This window comes from Hakea prostrata, chromosome 10 (assembly GCF_041222555.1).
Source record: "Hakea prostrata isolate BN-2017 chromosome 10, UWA_Hpros_2, whole genome shotgun sequence".
In the NCBI taxonomy this organism is placed as follows: domain Eukaryota; kingdom Viridiplantae; phylum Streptophyta; class Magnoliopsida; order Proteales; family Proteaceae; genus Hakea; species Hakea prostrata.
Window position 1 is genome coordinate 47130904 of NC_142609.1, and position 14748 is coordinate 47145651.

The following is a 14748-nucleotide window of genomic DNA, read 5'->3' on the forward strand; positions in this document are numbered from 1 at the left end:
GGGTCACAATTAAATCTACCGAATCCCAGTGTTTTGTTTGGTTACATGAGTCTAGAGATTTTAAAATATAGAGACTCCAAATCTATGGATTTCAAATATATGGAATCATAATTCATAACATTAACTTGTTGGTTAACCTGAATTTGTGGAATGAAATTTGTGGATTCATCACGAAAAACTGTTTAGTCGACATGATTTGTGTGAATGCACAAATGTTTTATGCTTTTATAGGGAAGGTGAAATCTCTATCTACCATAAATCTACATATTCACGTTTTTAGTGTTAAAAGATGAATCTCTAGATTTTATGAATTCAATAATTTTCACAACTAAACGGGTATAAATATCACATTTATGAATCTAGAGATTTAATATAACCAAACAGCCTGAACTATAAATTTAGTTTAACTATAATTAACTGCCATACCTTCCATCAATTCAATCAGGGTAAAGTATCCCAGGATTGGATCATTTACCACCTCGAAAATAACAACCAAAATGCGAGGTTGCTTAAATCCGGTTTAGCTATATAGCGGTCCGTATCACATCAAGATATGCGGGTTCTTACCCAAAAAAAAGAATGCGGGACCGGTTGTGGGGCCGAACTATGCGCAAAGAATCGGGACTTGTCAGATTGACAATCGCAACGTATCTATCAGTGTGGGCCCCACTGCACCCACCCGCTAATCTTTTTGTTATTATTATATTATTTATTTTAAGTTAAAGAATCAAATAATCGGATTGTGAATTTGTGATACGAATAATCTCATTATCTCAATTCTACCAAAAAAACGAATAATCTCAATTCTGTATTCTAAGACTCTGATTATCAATCAATCAAATCAAAGTAAAAAGGAAATTTGTTGAGAAGGAGAAGATGACAATGCCAAGAAATGAAATGGAGCCGATATTAGGATTTCAGAAGAAGTGACATAAAATGTGAAAATGTCTTTAATTTTGTAAAAACACTTCGATATGATGAGAAAGGGTTTCTCTATTCTTTGATTATACATTCTCAACTGATAAATTTCAGAATATCCTCTTCATATTTCTATGTTGTCGTGCGAGGATGTAAACCTTGATGAACTTCTTAAATTGATAATAATAACGCCATTAATAATAATTAAAGACACACAAAGAGAATTTCCCCCCCTTCTCAAATACTATAAAACGAGCTGATGATTGAAGTGCAGCAGTACTAAAGTGACTGTCGCTGACTCCTAGTTCTGCAGTTAACTGAGTAATTCAGTTTTGCGATTTCCTGCTTGCATCAACTTCAGAAGAACACAAAATGTCGAATTTGCGATATTTGCTTCTTCTCCTTATTATCCTACTCCCTCAAACCTCGTCGGAGATGGAAGCAATAGAGGCTCTGGTGAAACGTCTAGACAGTAAACTACCATCTGCAGCCGTTCAAGAAGCCACAGCCAAAGCACTTCTCGGAAGATTGTTGCCTACCTATGTTTCAAGCTTCGAATTCAAGATCATTTCAAAGGTATTACAATGTGTTTTGCCTCCTTTATGATGCTAGGTCTTGTTTACAATTTATTTCCTGTTGATTGTCTGAGTACCCAGTTGAAAAGATGCATGTCTATGGATAGAGGTTGATACCCTTGTGTATTCCATGAATTCATGTACATTAATTTATTTTTCTCTCCTTCTTCGTACCTTTTTGATATTGGACTGGATTCTCCTTGTGTCATTGCGTAGTCTTCTGCACAAATTATGAATAAAGAGGACCAACTTAGATGAGAAAATAAGTCTACAAACCTGAACCATTGAAAAAGGATCCTTCTCCTGGTAAAGTTCATTTCTTCATTCATATTGTATTCTCAAATATTCAAGGCATTAGATCAAATCTGTCCTATATGTCGAGCCAACGTATTGATTTCCAGAAATATTGCGATTTTTTCTTAATGAATTAGTTAAGAAGCGATTTTTTTCTTAATGAATTAGTTAAGAAAGAGATCATAAAATATTCATAAGAGAACATGTAAATGTTAATGGGCTCTATTGGAATGTGAGGCCTAACTATGGTCTCTCTCACTCTCTCTCTATTGCATACTTGGTTTAAATTTTATAGGATTGTCGTTCGACCAGCTATGGTGTATGGTGTAGAGTGTTGGGTTATTAAAGAGCATTATACGTAAACTTAGTGTAGCATAAATGAGGATGCTAAGATGGATGAATGACAAAGCTAAGAAAGTATAAGGTAAGGAATGATCATTTTAGGGTTAGTTTGGGAGCAGTTCTAATAAATGATAGGCTACCAGAAAGTCTAATGAGGTTGCACAACCACATTTGACGGAAGCCCTTAAATGCCCCTATGTGAAGAAGCAATTGAATCCAAATTGAAGGAATTAGAAAAACTAGAGGCAGATGTAAGATAAACTTGTGAGAATTGGTGTGAAATGATATGAATAGCTTAGCCTTTGTATCTAGTATGACCTCAAATGGAGCTGATTGGAAGGCAAGAATCCATGTAGCCGAGTCCATTTAGTTGGAAAATGGCTTCTTCTTGTTGTATTCGTGGACCCTATGGGCGCGTTTGATAACGTTCTAAAAAAACGTTTATGGCGTTATTCTGTTCTTTGGGAACGGAAGAATGGGTTAGAGGCGTTTGATAAAATGGTTCGTTCTTCTGTTCTTTAAGAACGGACCAGTCAGAAAAGTGTTCTAAAGAACGCTTTTTGCAGAACATAAAAAAGATGTTTTTACCAAAGAACGGAAACGGAAGTGATAAAATTGGTTCAAATTGAAGCCTTAGAACAAGTTTATCAAACACAAACTTATTTTTCAACCCAAAAAAAAAAAAAAAAAAAAGTACTAACATTATCTATTAGTGTTTTAAAAATATTTTCAGAACGGCTTTATCAAACGCCCAATTCCAAGCAAAGAACGGTCTTTTAGCACAGAAACATTAAAAAACGGTTTTGTATAGGAACTGGTTTCTCAAAACAGAAACGTTACCAAACGCATACTATTTGACTTGAAATGTTCTCATACTTGTATTTTTTTAATTTAAAGTATTTGGATTTTTTGTATAGTATTAGCCTGCAAATGAGTGGTTCGATCTAATTTTGCAATCAAAACAATTTCCATTAGTATTATAAGATGTTGGCCATTTGTTTGCATGGATTTTGCAAAATTTCAGCTGATTACCATGTTGGCATGGTTGATAAATTTCATTCAATCATTTATATGTTGATTTATTTTTTTATTTGCGCTCTCAAATGTCAGGATGCTTGTGGCGGTAATGGTTGTTTCTGGATAAACAATGTCAATATATCAAGCAGTAAGGGCACAGAAATAATGTATGTTACCTTTTTCCCAGTTGAAAGGATGACATGTAAAACAGTTTTAATTGTCTAAAATCCAAAAAGATAAATCCTCTTCCTTTATTGTTATTATTTGTAGCTAAGCATGTCCAAGCATTTTTGACTACCTAATTGGAGTAGCGACAGATTCCTCATTTCACATTAAGTCTGTTCAAGTAGCTGATGGTGGATAGATCTCTGGTTTTATAAATGTTGGAGTATGGTTTTCCTATTAACTTGCGGCCAAAAATGTGGTCATTTTAATTATTTTTGACTACTTAAAAATATGGAGCAGTGGATCTTTGAACTGGTACTGTCCAAACTCATTTATTCTCTGCAAATTTTAGGTGCAATGTTAATTATAGGTCTGAAATGATCTTGGATGTAGCAATCTTCTATTATATTACTGGATCCAGTCTATTGGGTGGGTTTCTGGAATTCTTAGGTTCTGAATACTATTTATTCAGGATTTTTTAGCTATAATCATTTAAAAAAAATTTGCCTGCTCATTTTTAAATGAGCAGCAGCCTAACTACCATACTGAGTAGTGTGGAAAACACTAGACATGATGGTTAAAAGATGTAAATGCATATATGTCACAGCTTGTCGGAGCTCCTGCTCTGTGTTATTATCCTGGTGACATGTAGACTAACTTGTACTGGCTTATTTTTTCTTCCTTGTATTACTTTGCTTCGATCTTTTTTTCTCAGGATTAAGGGCACCACAGCAGTTGAAATTGTTTCTGGTCTATATTGGTATTTAAAGTATTGGTGTGGTGCTCATATTTCGTGGGACAAGACTGGTGGAGCTCAGCTTGCTTCTATTCCGAGACCAGGATCGTTGCCTGTTGTGAAAGATGAGGGTGTAATGATACAACGTCCAGTCCCATGGAATTATTATCAAAATGTTGTTACTTCAAGCTGTAAGAACTGATCCTCCCTTTCCCTCCGTTTAGGGTTGTTTTGTCTTTATATTATCAAACACCATATTAATTTGTTTGCAAAGTCCCAGCCTATGTAAATTGATGCTTCATCAGCTTGAATTTGAGTTGTTTGAACTTTGAACTGAGAAAACTCAAGATCCTGGATTTTATTTATTTTCCACAGGGGAGATCAGATGTATTTTAAACTTTGAACCATGTACTTGATTTAGTTGTGTTATATTCCTATCTTTGAGGTTAGCATGTTAGTTTATGTCTCTATGTAAGTGCCCTCCAGCCATCCCTGAGTAGTTCGGTTTTGGCTCAGATAAGCTGTTAAGGTGTAAATCTCCTCCAGTTGGGTATATCTATAAAACTGAAGTTCACTCACTCGCTTATCATTTATTACTTGGAACATTTCTTACGACATTCATTTGTATTCCAATTCTTAACATATGCTTACCCATGCAGATTCCTTTGTTTGGTGGGATTGGAAAAGATGGGAAAAAGAGATTGATTGGATGGCACTTCAAGGAGTTAACTTGCCTTTGGCGTTTACGGGGCAAGAGGCAATTTGGCAAAAAGTTTTCAAGGTTGTATGAGTAGTCTTGTTAGTTGTTCCAATCTGTCCACTTATTCTTTTAGTATTTAGTATAATTTCCATAGCGAACATCATTTTAGTGATGTTGTTTGCTTTTGCTGGATGCATTATTTTATAAACAGTGAACTCGTGCTGAAGGCTTCCGCACAAACAGAGTCCAGGGTGCAATTTTATGCAGCCTTAGCCCAGCTTTTGCTGAGAGGCTGTTTCGATACCTTGACCTCAGGCTACAACTATGGTCCACTGGCCATCTCACTGGATGTATTCTTTTTATATCCTCATAAGTTTTTTTGAACTGTCTTAGATTGAACATCTTTTTGCACATTATGCAAAGTTCAAATTAGGTTATGTAATTATGTTATCATGACATTTTACAATAATGCTTGTCAAATGGGCTCTAATCCATCAGCAGAATCAAGTCTACTGGTTTTTCCTTTAGGTTGCTAGAATGCCCCGTTACCTCTTCCTGGGCAAGGTAATGATTAATGATGAATCACAAATGGAAGCTCATACTAAATTAACATATTATATATTTATATTATCCTTTATTACTTTTAGCATATTGCATATTGCTTTTGTGTAGTAACACTATTATCCTTCATGCTTTCTCCGTTTCAAGTTATACAATTTTGGCCTATCAATAAAAGATTCATTCCTTGATTAGTAGTTTCCGGAACTGATCGTCAGTTTTGTCTTCTGAAAAGTTTCTTTTTGTTGACAGACTTTTAACATAACCAAGGAAGAATTGAATGATTTTTTCGGAGGACCAGCTTTCTTAGCATGGGCTCGCATGGGCAATTTACATGGGTAGGTGAATGTGAATGATTTTTGACTTGAGCAATGTTCCCCCCCCTCCTCCCCCTTTTTTTTTTTTAATCTAATTTGATAGTGCTGGAAACAAAGTTGTCAAGCGTCCAAGTGTCTTAGCAAAGTGGTAGACTACTTGGTGGTCCTCCACTGCCTTGGTTCACCTAGTTGCCTTGACTATTGTGGATGGGAAGATTTGGTTAAAATCACTCTGCTGTATATATTCTACATACTGAATTGAGCTTCTCTCTCTCTCTCTCAACCTTCTTTTTTTGAGCAACCCATCTCAGCTTTAGTAAAATGTTTATTTCAATACAATATCATATTTCTCTTCATAAAAAACAATGTCTAACTGAGATAATTTTTCAGTTCATTAGGAGCCAATAGTATACAATAACTTAAACCATCATAAACTTATGGGTAAATGGCCTGTGAATTTATCTGTTGAAACTGAAAACTCAAGGCATGAGTTAATTTACTGGTATAAAATTTGAACACCTTATGGAGCTCCTCTATCTGTTACTCGTTTATTATTATTGTTATTATTTTTTTTGGGGGGGGGGGGGGGGGGAATAAGCTATCATTATGAAAACCCCAGCCTAGTGAAAAGAATGTACAAATGAGAAGAGGGGGGGGGGGAACAAGCCTTTAGGAACTAGGCTGGTAAGTAGAGGCTAAGCCCCAAGAAACAACAATGAGCATGTTCCTTGGGGAGTTCAAAACTGTGGGATGGGGGAGCAACTGAAGATTGGATGAGACATCAAAGTAGATGGCTTTCCAAATTGAGTCCAAAGACCTGGAGTTAGAGGTCCATCTCCTGAGATTTCTGTGCCACCATAAATGGTGAACAGTAGCTCTAAACACCAACTTACCAGCAAGGTCATAGATAAAGGAGCTAGGGAAGGATCTTAGGCAAGAAAACCCATAAGAGCGCTGATGTAGTCCTGATAGGATGAGGGCCAAATCCCAGTATCAATTAATGAAATCAGCAGGCAGGTAGGGTTTCGAAACTGTTGTGGCTAGGGTTTTTAGGGCTTTTTTTTTTTTTGATGAATAAATAATTATATTAAAAAACAACTAGCAATATACAAGCACAAAAGGAGCAAGGAGCTCAAGAGCAAAGAACAGAGACCCCAGAGACTAACAGTTAACCTATATCTGGGGTGGAAAAGGTAGAGCTGAGACCCCAGAAGCTAACAATAAGCCTATTTCTGGGAGAGTCAAACACCGGGGGATGGGGGATGGACATCACTCTAGATGATACATCAAAGTAGATGGCACTCCAAATCAAGTCAATAGAGCGAGATTTGGAAGTCCATCTTCTAATGTTTCGCTCCCACCAGAGATGATGGATGGTGGCACTGAAAACTAACTTGCCAATGCGATCGCAAATAGTTTGACCAGCAAAATTTCTCAAGAACCATGACCAATCCCGAGCAAAACCATGAGAACGTCTCGAGTGGGGCCAGATGGATGCAGTGGCTCTGATCCAGAGGGATCGGGAAAGGGGGCAGGAGAAAAAAAGGTGGTCAATGTCCTCTGAAGCGTTCCAACAAAGAGAACAGTTTGGGGTGGCTTGGATATGGCGGCTGATAAGGAATGATTGGGTAGGAAGGGCAAGGTTAAGGGCTCTCCATAGGGTAAGGGAATGGCGGGGAATGTTACCTTTGAACCAAACCAACCGGGACCAAGGGACAGGGTCGTGGTGTGGGCGAAGCAGGTTCCAGGCAGAGGCTGTGGTAAAAGACTTAGTGGTGGAAGGGGACCAAATGGTGGCGTCACACGACTGACTAAGGATGGGGGGGAGGGCATTCCAAACAGGAGCTAGACTGGGGTGGGGAAGAGGGGACCATGACCCATTGGAGATGAAGGCATCAAGGGTGGCCAATTTGGGGATACGAGTCTCATAGACAGCGCGAGGGCCGAGGAGGGAATAGAGAACACCCAACGGATGCCAAGGGTCGAGCCAAAAAAGGATGGAATTTCCAAGCGAGATTTGGACTGATATTGCTGTGAGAGCTCGGGGACGGAGGAGAAGGAGCTTCCTCCAAATCCAGGACGGATTGGAGGGACATGAAACTGTCCAAAAGGAGTCCTGCTTGAGAAGGTAAGAGTATACCCACGAGACCCAGATAGAGTCTTGCTTAGATACAATCTTCCAAATGAGTTTCAAAAGACAGGCCATATTAACATCGAGAATGCGGCGGATCCCGAGGCCTCCCTCAGATTTGGGACGACAAACAGAGTCCCAAGCGATGGGGTGAAGGAATCGGGAAGATTCTTGGCCTTTCCAAAGGAATGTACAGAAGAGGGATTCCATGGAATGGATAATGGATTTCGGGATAGAGAAAATACCGCTCCAGTACAGGTATGAAGATTGGAGAACGGATTGGATGAGCACGACTCGACCCGCAAAGGATAAAAGCTTTCCTTTCCAAAGTTGAAGCTTTTTCCTAATATGGTCAAGCATAGGAGCACAGTGGTGGCGGGTGAGCCTACCAGGGATGAGGGGGAGGCCAAGATAGGTCACCGGGAGGGAGCCAGGGGCTAAAACCAGCGAGAGAGTCGAAGGAGGGAAGCCCGAGTGGAGTCCGAGACTCCGAGAGAGGAAAATAGTAGATTTACGGAGATTGACACGGAGGCCGAGAGAGATTCGAAGGAGGAAAGAGAGGAGACAATGGAGGAGATAGATTGGTGGTCAGCCTTGGAGAATATCATAAGGTCGTCCGCAAAGGCAAGATGAGTAAGATTTGAGGATCTGCACTTAGGGATGGGAGAGATTAGGTGCAGGTCCGTGTTAGATTGAAGGGTGCGGGAGAGAACCTCAAGGGCAAGGGAGAAAAGATAGGGGGAGAGAGGGCAACCTTGGCGGATTCCCACTCTAGAAGGGAAATAGCCAGCAGGGGAACCATTGGTGATGATGGAGAAAAGGGGGGAAGAGATGCAAATCTCAATCCAATGGACAAAAGTCGGAGGGAATCTCATAGCAGAAAGGACCTCGCTAATGAAATCCCAACGGATAGAATCGAAGGCCTTATGGAGATCAACTTTCAGGAGAGCGGCCGGAGAGTGGGACGACCTATCGAAGCCCCGGACAATTTCAGCACAGAGGAGAATATTATCCGAGATACTGCGACGAGAAATGAATGCAGATTGGTTGGAACTCACCAGAGACGGGATGACCTTCTTAATTCGGTTAGCAAGAATCTTTGAGATGAATTTGTAAATGACATTGCAGAGAGAGATGGGGCGAAAATTAGTGAGGGAGGAAGCCCCAGGCTTTTTGGGAATGAGACAAATAAAAGTTTGGTTAATGGAGGAAAGCTGAGAAGGATTGAAGAAGAAGCTGCGAATGGCAAGGACTAGGTCGTTGACGATGAAATCCCAGGTAGACAGAAAGAATCCCATACTAAAACCATCAGGGCCAGGGGCCCGGTTGGCTTTGTGGGAGCGGACGGCAGAGATGATTTCATCGGGGGAGGGGATGGATCGGAGAAAAACTTGGTCTTGAGGAGAGACGAGTTTGTTGATCAAATGAGGAGGAAGAGAAGGGCGGGCTGGGAGAGTGGGAGGGGAGAGAAGTGTGGAGAAGAAGGAGACAACCTCATTCCTAATGCTAGATGGATCCGAGATCCACGAACCGTCTCTTGAGAGGAGACAGGGAATGGAATTGAAGTTGAGCCGACCTTTAAGGGAGCGATGGAAATAGGCTGTATTGGCATCCCCAAGGTCAAGCCATTTAATTCTCGCCTTTTGCCGAAGGAAACTTTCCTCCTGGGAGGAGAGAGAGGAAAGAGAAGCGGAAAGCACTCGCTCTTCCTCAGCAAGAGAAGGGTCCGAAGGGCGGTCTTGGAGGAGGAGCTGGACCCTAGAGAGATTAGAACGGCAAGTGGAGACTTGAGAAGAGATATTTCCAAAGGTGGAGGAGTTCCAGGATCGCAAGGCGATCTTGGTATTTTTGAGCTTGCGGGCCAAAGCAATAAGAGGGAGGGAATTGCAATGCACCGGCTGGCTCCAGGCTTCAGCGACAGTGGGGAGAAAGGAGGGGTTGGAAGTCCACATGTCAAAGAATTTGAAGGGCTTAGGGCCAAAGGAGAGCGGGTCAAGGAGGTGAAGGATACAGGGAGAATGATCAGAGAGGCCAGGAGAGGAGAAATTGACATGGGAGGCAGGGAAGGAGGAGAGCCAGGATTCATTGACCAGAAAGCGATCCAACTTAGAGGCAATGCGAGCATCTCCAGATCTCCTATTATGCCACGTAAGGAGGTGGCCAGACCAGCGGAGATCAGAGAGACCCGAATCCTCAAGGCAGGAATTGAAATCATCCACAGCCACAGGGTCCGGGCGGGAACCCCCCACCCTCTCATGCGAAAACCGGACAATATTAAAATCGCCACCGACCCCCCAGGGAGCCCCCCCCGGGAAGAAGCCAGGGAACGGAGATCAGACCAAAGGGGGGAGCGCTCGAGAGGCCTATTGAAGCCATAAATAATGGTAAGGAAGAGAGGGGAGGAAGAAGGAGAAGAAAGCTGGAGGTGCATGAATTGAGGGGACGAGGAAATGAGGGAAACCTGGAATTTTGAGGGGTCCCAGAGAATCCAGATGCGACCATTAGGGGCGAGATTAGAATTAGAAAGGAAAGACCAAGAAGGGGCTATTGATTTGGCAATCCGAAGGGCATTGTCTATGTGAATATGGGTTTCAATGATGGCACAAAAAGAAGCCTTCAAATCACGAATGGAATGCTTGACTTCAGCTTGCTTAGAAAGGGCACTCAGCCCTCTAACATTCCAAATGAGAATACTGGACATAGCTACTGCTGAGATGGGGAGAGGGCCTCTAACTGGCTAGAAAGGAGCGAAGCAGCAGTTGGGATGGGAAGAGGAGATAGGTCAGGGGCTTCACACGATGGGGAGTGCAAAGGAGATGGGGTTTCAAAAATACTCGGGTCAATGGTGGAACCAGAGCCAGGGGAGAAAGAGGCAGAAGGGCTAACCGGGACAGATGGAGCGGGAGGTGAGTTCTGGGGACAAAGAGGGTTGATTGGCGTGATACTGATGGGCGGAGAAGGAGGACAATGGGATGGGTCCAGGTCGTTGGATAAAGAAGAATGGGTTGGAATGTTAGTAGGTTCATGGGTTAGGGTATGGGTTGGGCCAGAGGGTTTAAAAGGTTTAGAGATGGGCTGGCGAGAGAGAGGGTTCAGTGGTGGGCTAAACTGTTTTTGATTTTGGAATTGGGTTGGACCAGGGGCTTTAGGTGGTTTAGAGATGGGCTGACGAGAGAGAGGGTTCAGAGGTGGGCTAACATGTTTATGATTTTGGGATTGGGCTGGACCAAGGGTGTTAGGCGCTTTAGAAGAGGGTTGGCGGGAAAAAAGGTCAGGTGGGCTTGGAGACGGCCCAGAAGCACAAGGGTTAAGGAGAGGGATAAGAGGGTTAGAGGCAGAGAGCTCAACGTCATCATTGAAAAGGGCTAGGGGAATCTTCAGAGGAGATGGATGGTCTCGAGGCAAAGTCGGAGCCAAAGCAGGTGATAAGGGTTGGTGGAGGCTCAAAAGCTTGGCAGAGGTTTGCAGCGGTAAAGCCGGAGCAGTTTGACCAGCAACAAGGTAGGACGAAGGCAGGCTATCGAGATGGTCAGGATCAGAGAAATTCTGCTCTTGCGACAACCAGCAGGCGGAGGTTTCGTCCACGATACCATTGATGTGAGAGGGGGAAGCTTCTATCAGATCACCGTCAGAAGTGGCAGTGCCTAATCCCTGAGAAGCAGGGTTTGCAGGGTCCTGAAAAGATGGAGGAACAGTACCAGAGGAAGATCGGGATTTTTTTTTCTTTTCTTTCTTTTTCCGATTCCTCCGGTAGGTCTTCGTCGTCGCCGGGAGAGTCGGAGGCACATCCGCAGGAGCAACAGTCGTAGAAATCAACTCGAGGCGGTCAATCAAAGGGGTCTGAACAAGATTACACAAAGTATTGTCCATTCTTTCTTCAGCAGGCAAGGGAACTTGGGCTCTGATGGCAAGTGGGGCATCGACCAAGTTTCCTTCGTCTTGAGAGGGAGCATGAGCTTTGGAGGCTGGCGGAGCATTCGATGAAACTGGCAGGGGCAAAATACCTTGAGATGAGTTAATCACCGAGACAGTCGAAGAGCAGGAAGAACCGTCGTGACCAAAAGAAGCGCAAGCGTCACACCTCGTCGGAATCCAATCGTAGGCTATGGTTTGGTTATAGTGCAAACCGTTGTCGTCTTCAATGGTGATATAAGGGGGAAGGGGTTTGGCTGCTGAGATTTCAACACAGATCCTAGCATACGAGAGACGTTCAAGTCTAATAGTCTTCAGGTCAGTGCGGAGAGGTCGACCAATAGCTGAACCAATACGGCTAAGGCACTCCTGATTCCAGAAATCCAGGGGAAGGCCAGGGAGGTTGAGCCACAGGGGGATCGTATTGAAATCAACCCTGCAAAGAGGCATAGAAGGTTCCCAAGATTTAATGAAAATGGGCGATTTGCCAACAAACCAGGGGGAACCTTCGATCGCTTTGGTTTTGCAAGAAGGAGAGGAGAGTTTGAACAGGAAGGTGTTGGAATCAATCATGAAAGTACCCATGGAGTCTTGGGCCTTCCATTGCTTGGACAGGGAGGCTTTGATGATTCCAAGAGGAGGGCAAGGGCCCATAAAATGGCCAAGAACAGCAAGACCCCAGTGCCGGATGCTATCAAAAGTGGCTTCAGCAGGACAATGAACCAAGGGGGGGAGATCCGTGGAAGGGGAGGGAGGAATGAACGAGAGATTGCAGTCAAGAGTGGGGAGAGAAGGGATAGGGGAGTGGGAAGGGGAGAAGAGAGATGACCAAGGTTTGGGTGGCTGCTCATGGATGCTGGAGGAGGCAATTTCAGGAGGAAGAGAGGAAGAGGCAAAGGCTAGCGATGGGTTACTAGGAGGGGGGGGGGGGATGGGAGGATGAAGGGGGACGCTAATGGACATGGCGAAGCAACAAGGAAGAAGATCAAGACACCGGAACAAGGAAAAGGATCACCGCCCCCCCCCGCCCCCCCCCCCCCCCCCCCCCTTTCTTTTGTTGGGGGTGGGGTTGGAGCCCCCCCCCCCCCCCCCCCCTTTGGTTGGGTGGTAAACAGGGTTTTTGAGAAGGGAAAGGGGTAGTTAGAGTTTGGTTGTGGTGTAGGGGCTTAGGATTTATGAAAGCCTAAATCTGAACCTTGTTATTGTGGTTTCATATTCAAGTTTCAGAAGTCTAGGGTTCATGAAATTTGGGTTTTAGTTTTCTAGGGTCTTTAGGAGGTGGGATTTAGTGGAGGAAATTGAGTGATCTAGAATTTAGGGTTTGGGGATGGGGAGAGAAGGTGACACAGGCTAAAAGAGGGGAAAGAGAGAGGTTTGATGGAATTAGGGGGGAGAAAGAGGTGGGGTAAGTATTAATGCTTTAGGTGATGAGGCATGAAGACTTTGCCGAAGAAAAACACCAAATCAAGGTAGCTGCAGGCCTTTCTGCTGTTGGGAATGCCGAAACCCTAGTTGAACCTTCAATCCCCTGCCGTAACTCCTCTCAGCATATTTTATTTATCGAAACTGATTTGGTTACAAGCAATATGCTGTATTTATAGCCTTTATTAAACTACTCCTACTAGTACTCAACTTTGAAACTAACTCAAAGAGGAATCTCTAATTTAATTAGGACTCCTACTCCAATTAGGACTCACTCTTACCTCAACCTAAACTAACTCCACAAAATAAGAGTAGGACTAGACTTGGACGAATCCAACTGGACTTGACTAGGCTTGAGCAAGGTACGAAATCTCGGCGAACCTCACCGGTTCGCTGGTTGCCGAAACCAACGAAACGGCGAAATCTTGCCTAGATTTTGCTGAACATTTCCATGGTGGTTGAAAACACATGTGCTTCTGAAGAGTGAGGTTAAAAAGGTAAACTGAAATCCTTCTCATTATTAATTTATTTTAGTCTATGGAAAAGCTGAAAATGGTGAGAAAGAAAACGATCAGATTCTACTCTTCAACTCACCATCACTGGAGAAGATGCTCCTCAATCTGCTCGTTGTTTGGCTAACGTGAATGATAAGAAAACTTAGAAAAGTGAAAAGGGAACCTGGGAAGGTAAAGTGAAGTTTACAGTTTACTGTGTACATTAATTACATTGACTTTGAAGTTTGAACCACGTGAATCTTACACCATACATTTATTTTTTTTGTTCTTTTTAAATCAATGGCAGCCAACCCGATATTAGAGAGAGAACGAGAGAGGGCCAGAGGGGTGGGTGAGTGCACTGTGCACTGACTGACGTGAGTGATGAGTCAAATCAAACCTCGATTCGGACGCTTTTTTTTTTTGGCGAAAAATTGTTAAAAATCGGGATATTTTGAATAAAAAACGATAATTATCGAGATATCGTCGACTTCTCGGCGATATCTGGCAAATCTCGTTTTGGGGGGGTTTGGTTGGCCAGGGGGCGATATCAGCGAAATTCGGCGAAAAGTTGCACTTGGGCTTGAGTAGGACTACCCACAATTACCAAATTGCCCTTCATGCGGGCTGAAATCTCCTATGCAGCTGGCAGAGCTGCAGGGTGCCTGGTAGCATCCTGAAACATTCCATGCATCTTCCTGGGGTGGCCATGGGTCCTACATCAAGTGCCTAGAGTGGGGCCAAATAGTGGACATGCTTTCTCCAAAGGGATTCGGAAAAGGGACGAGAGAAGAAAAGGTGATCCACGTCTTTGGTACATAATAGATCCTCTATTTGTTATTCATGCAATATTTGTTCAATGTGGATGACTATGTAATTTTAGAACAAATATGTCTATTTGAGTTGTGTTTGAAATTCAAAAACTCGGTTTCGACCATCTAGAAAGTGAGATATCATCGAAAGTAGAAACTTCATTGAGACCAAAGACTTTTCCCCGATTACTTATTGAAGTCGTTTCAGGGTTCAAAAATGGGATTTGTCTAATTCTGTAACCTATTTTTGACGAATGACATTTTAAACAAATGCATGAACTAATTTTCATCCAAAAATGTTAGACACTCAAAATGGTATTTGACCCAAGTCCGATAGTGTATATTGTTATAGGGC

The 14748-nt window shown here is 42.8% G+C and overlaps 1 protein-coding gene across 2 annotated transcripts in view; it reads left to right on the top strand.

The window, feature by feature from the left end:
* Positions 1 to 845: 845 nt before the first annotated feature.
* Positions 846 to 14748, top strand: part of CYL1 (alpha-N-acetylglucosaminidase family / NAGLU family) — a 60172-nt gene continuing 46269 nt past the window's right edge. For both annotated transcript variants that reach the window (XM_089136850.1, XM_089136849.1), the window contains exons 1-5: positions 846 to 1494; positions 3240 to 3313; positions 4027 to 4238; positions 4707 to 4828; positions 5558 to 5643. In XM_089136850.1, the coding sequence (XP_088992976.1) occupies positions 1291 to 1494; positions 3240 to 3313; positions 4027 to 4238; positions 4707 to 4828; positions 5558 to 5643 (698 nt within the window). In that variant the 5' untranslated portion in view covers positions 846 to 1290. The remainder of the gene's footprint in view (positions 1495 to 3239; positions 3314 to 4026; positions 4239 to 4706; positions 4829 to 5557; positions 5644 to 14748) is intronic.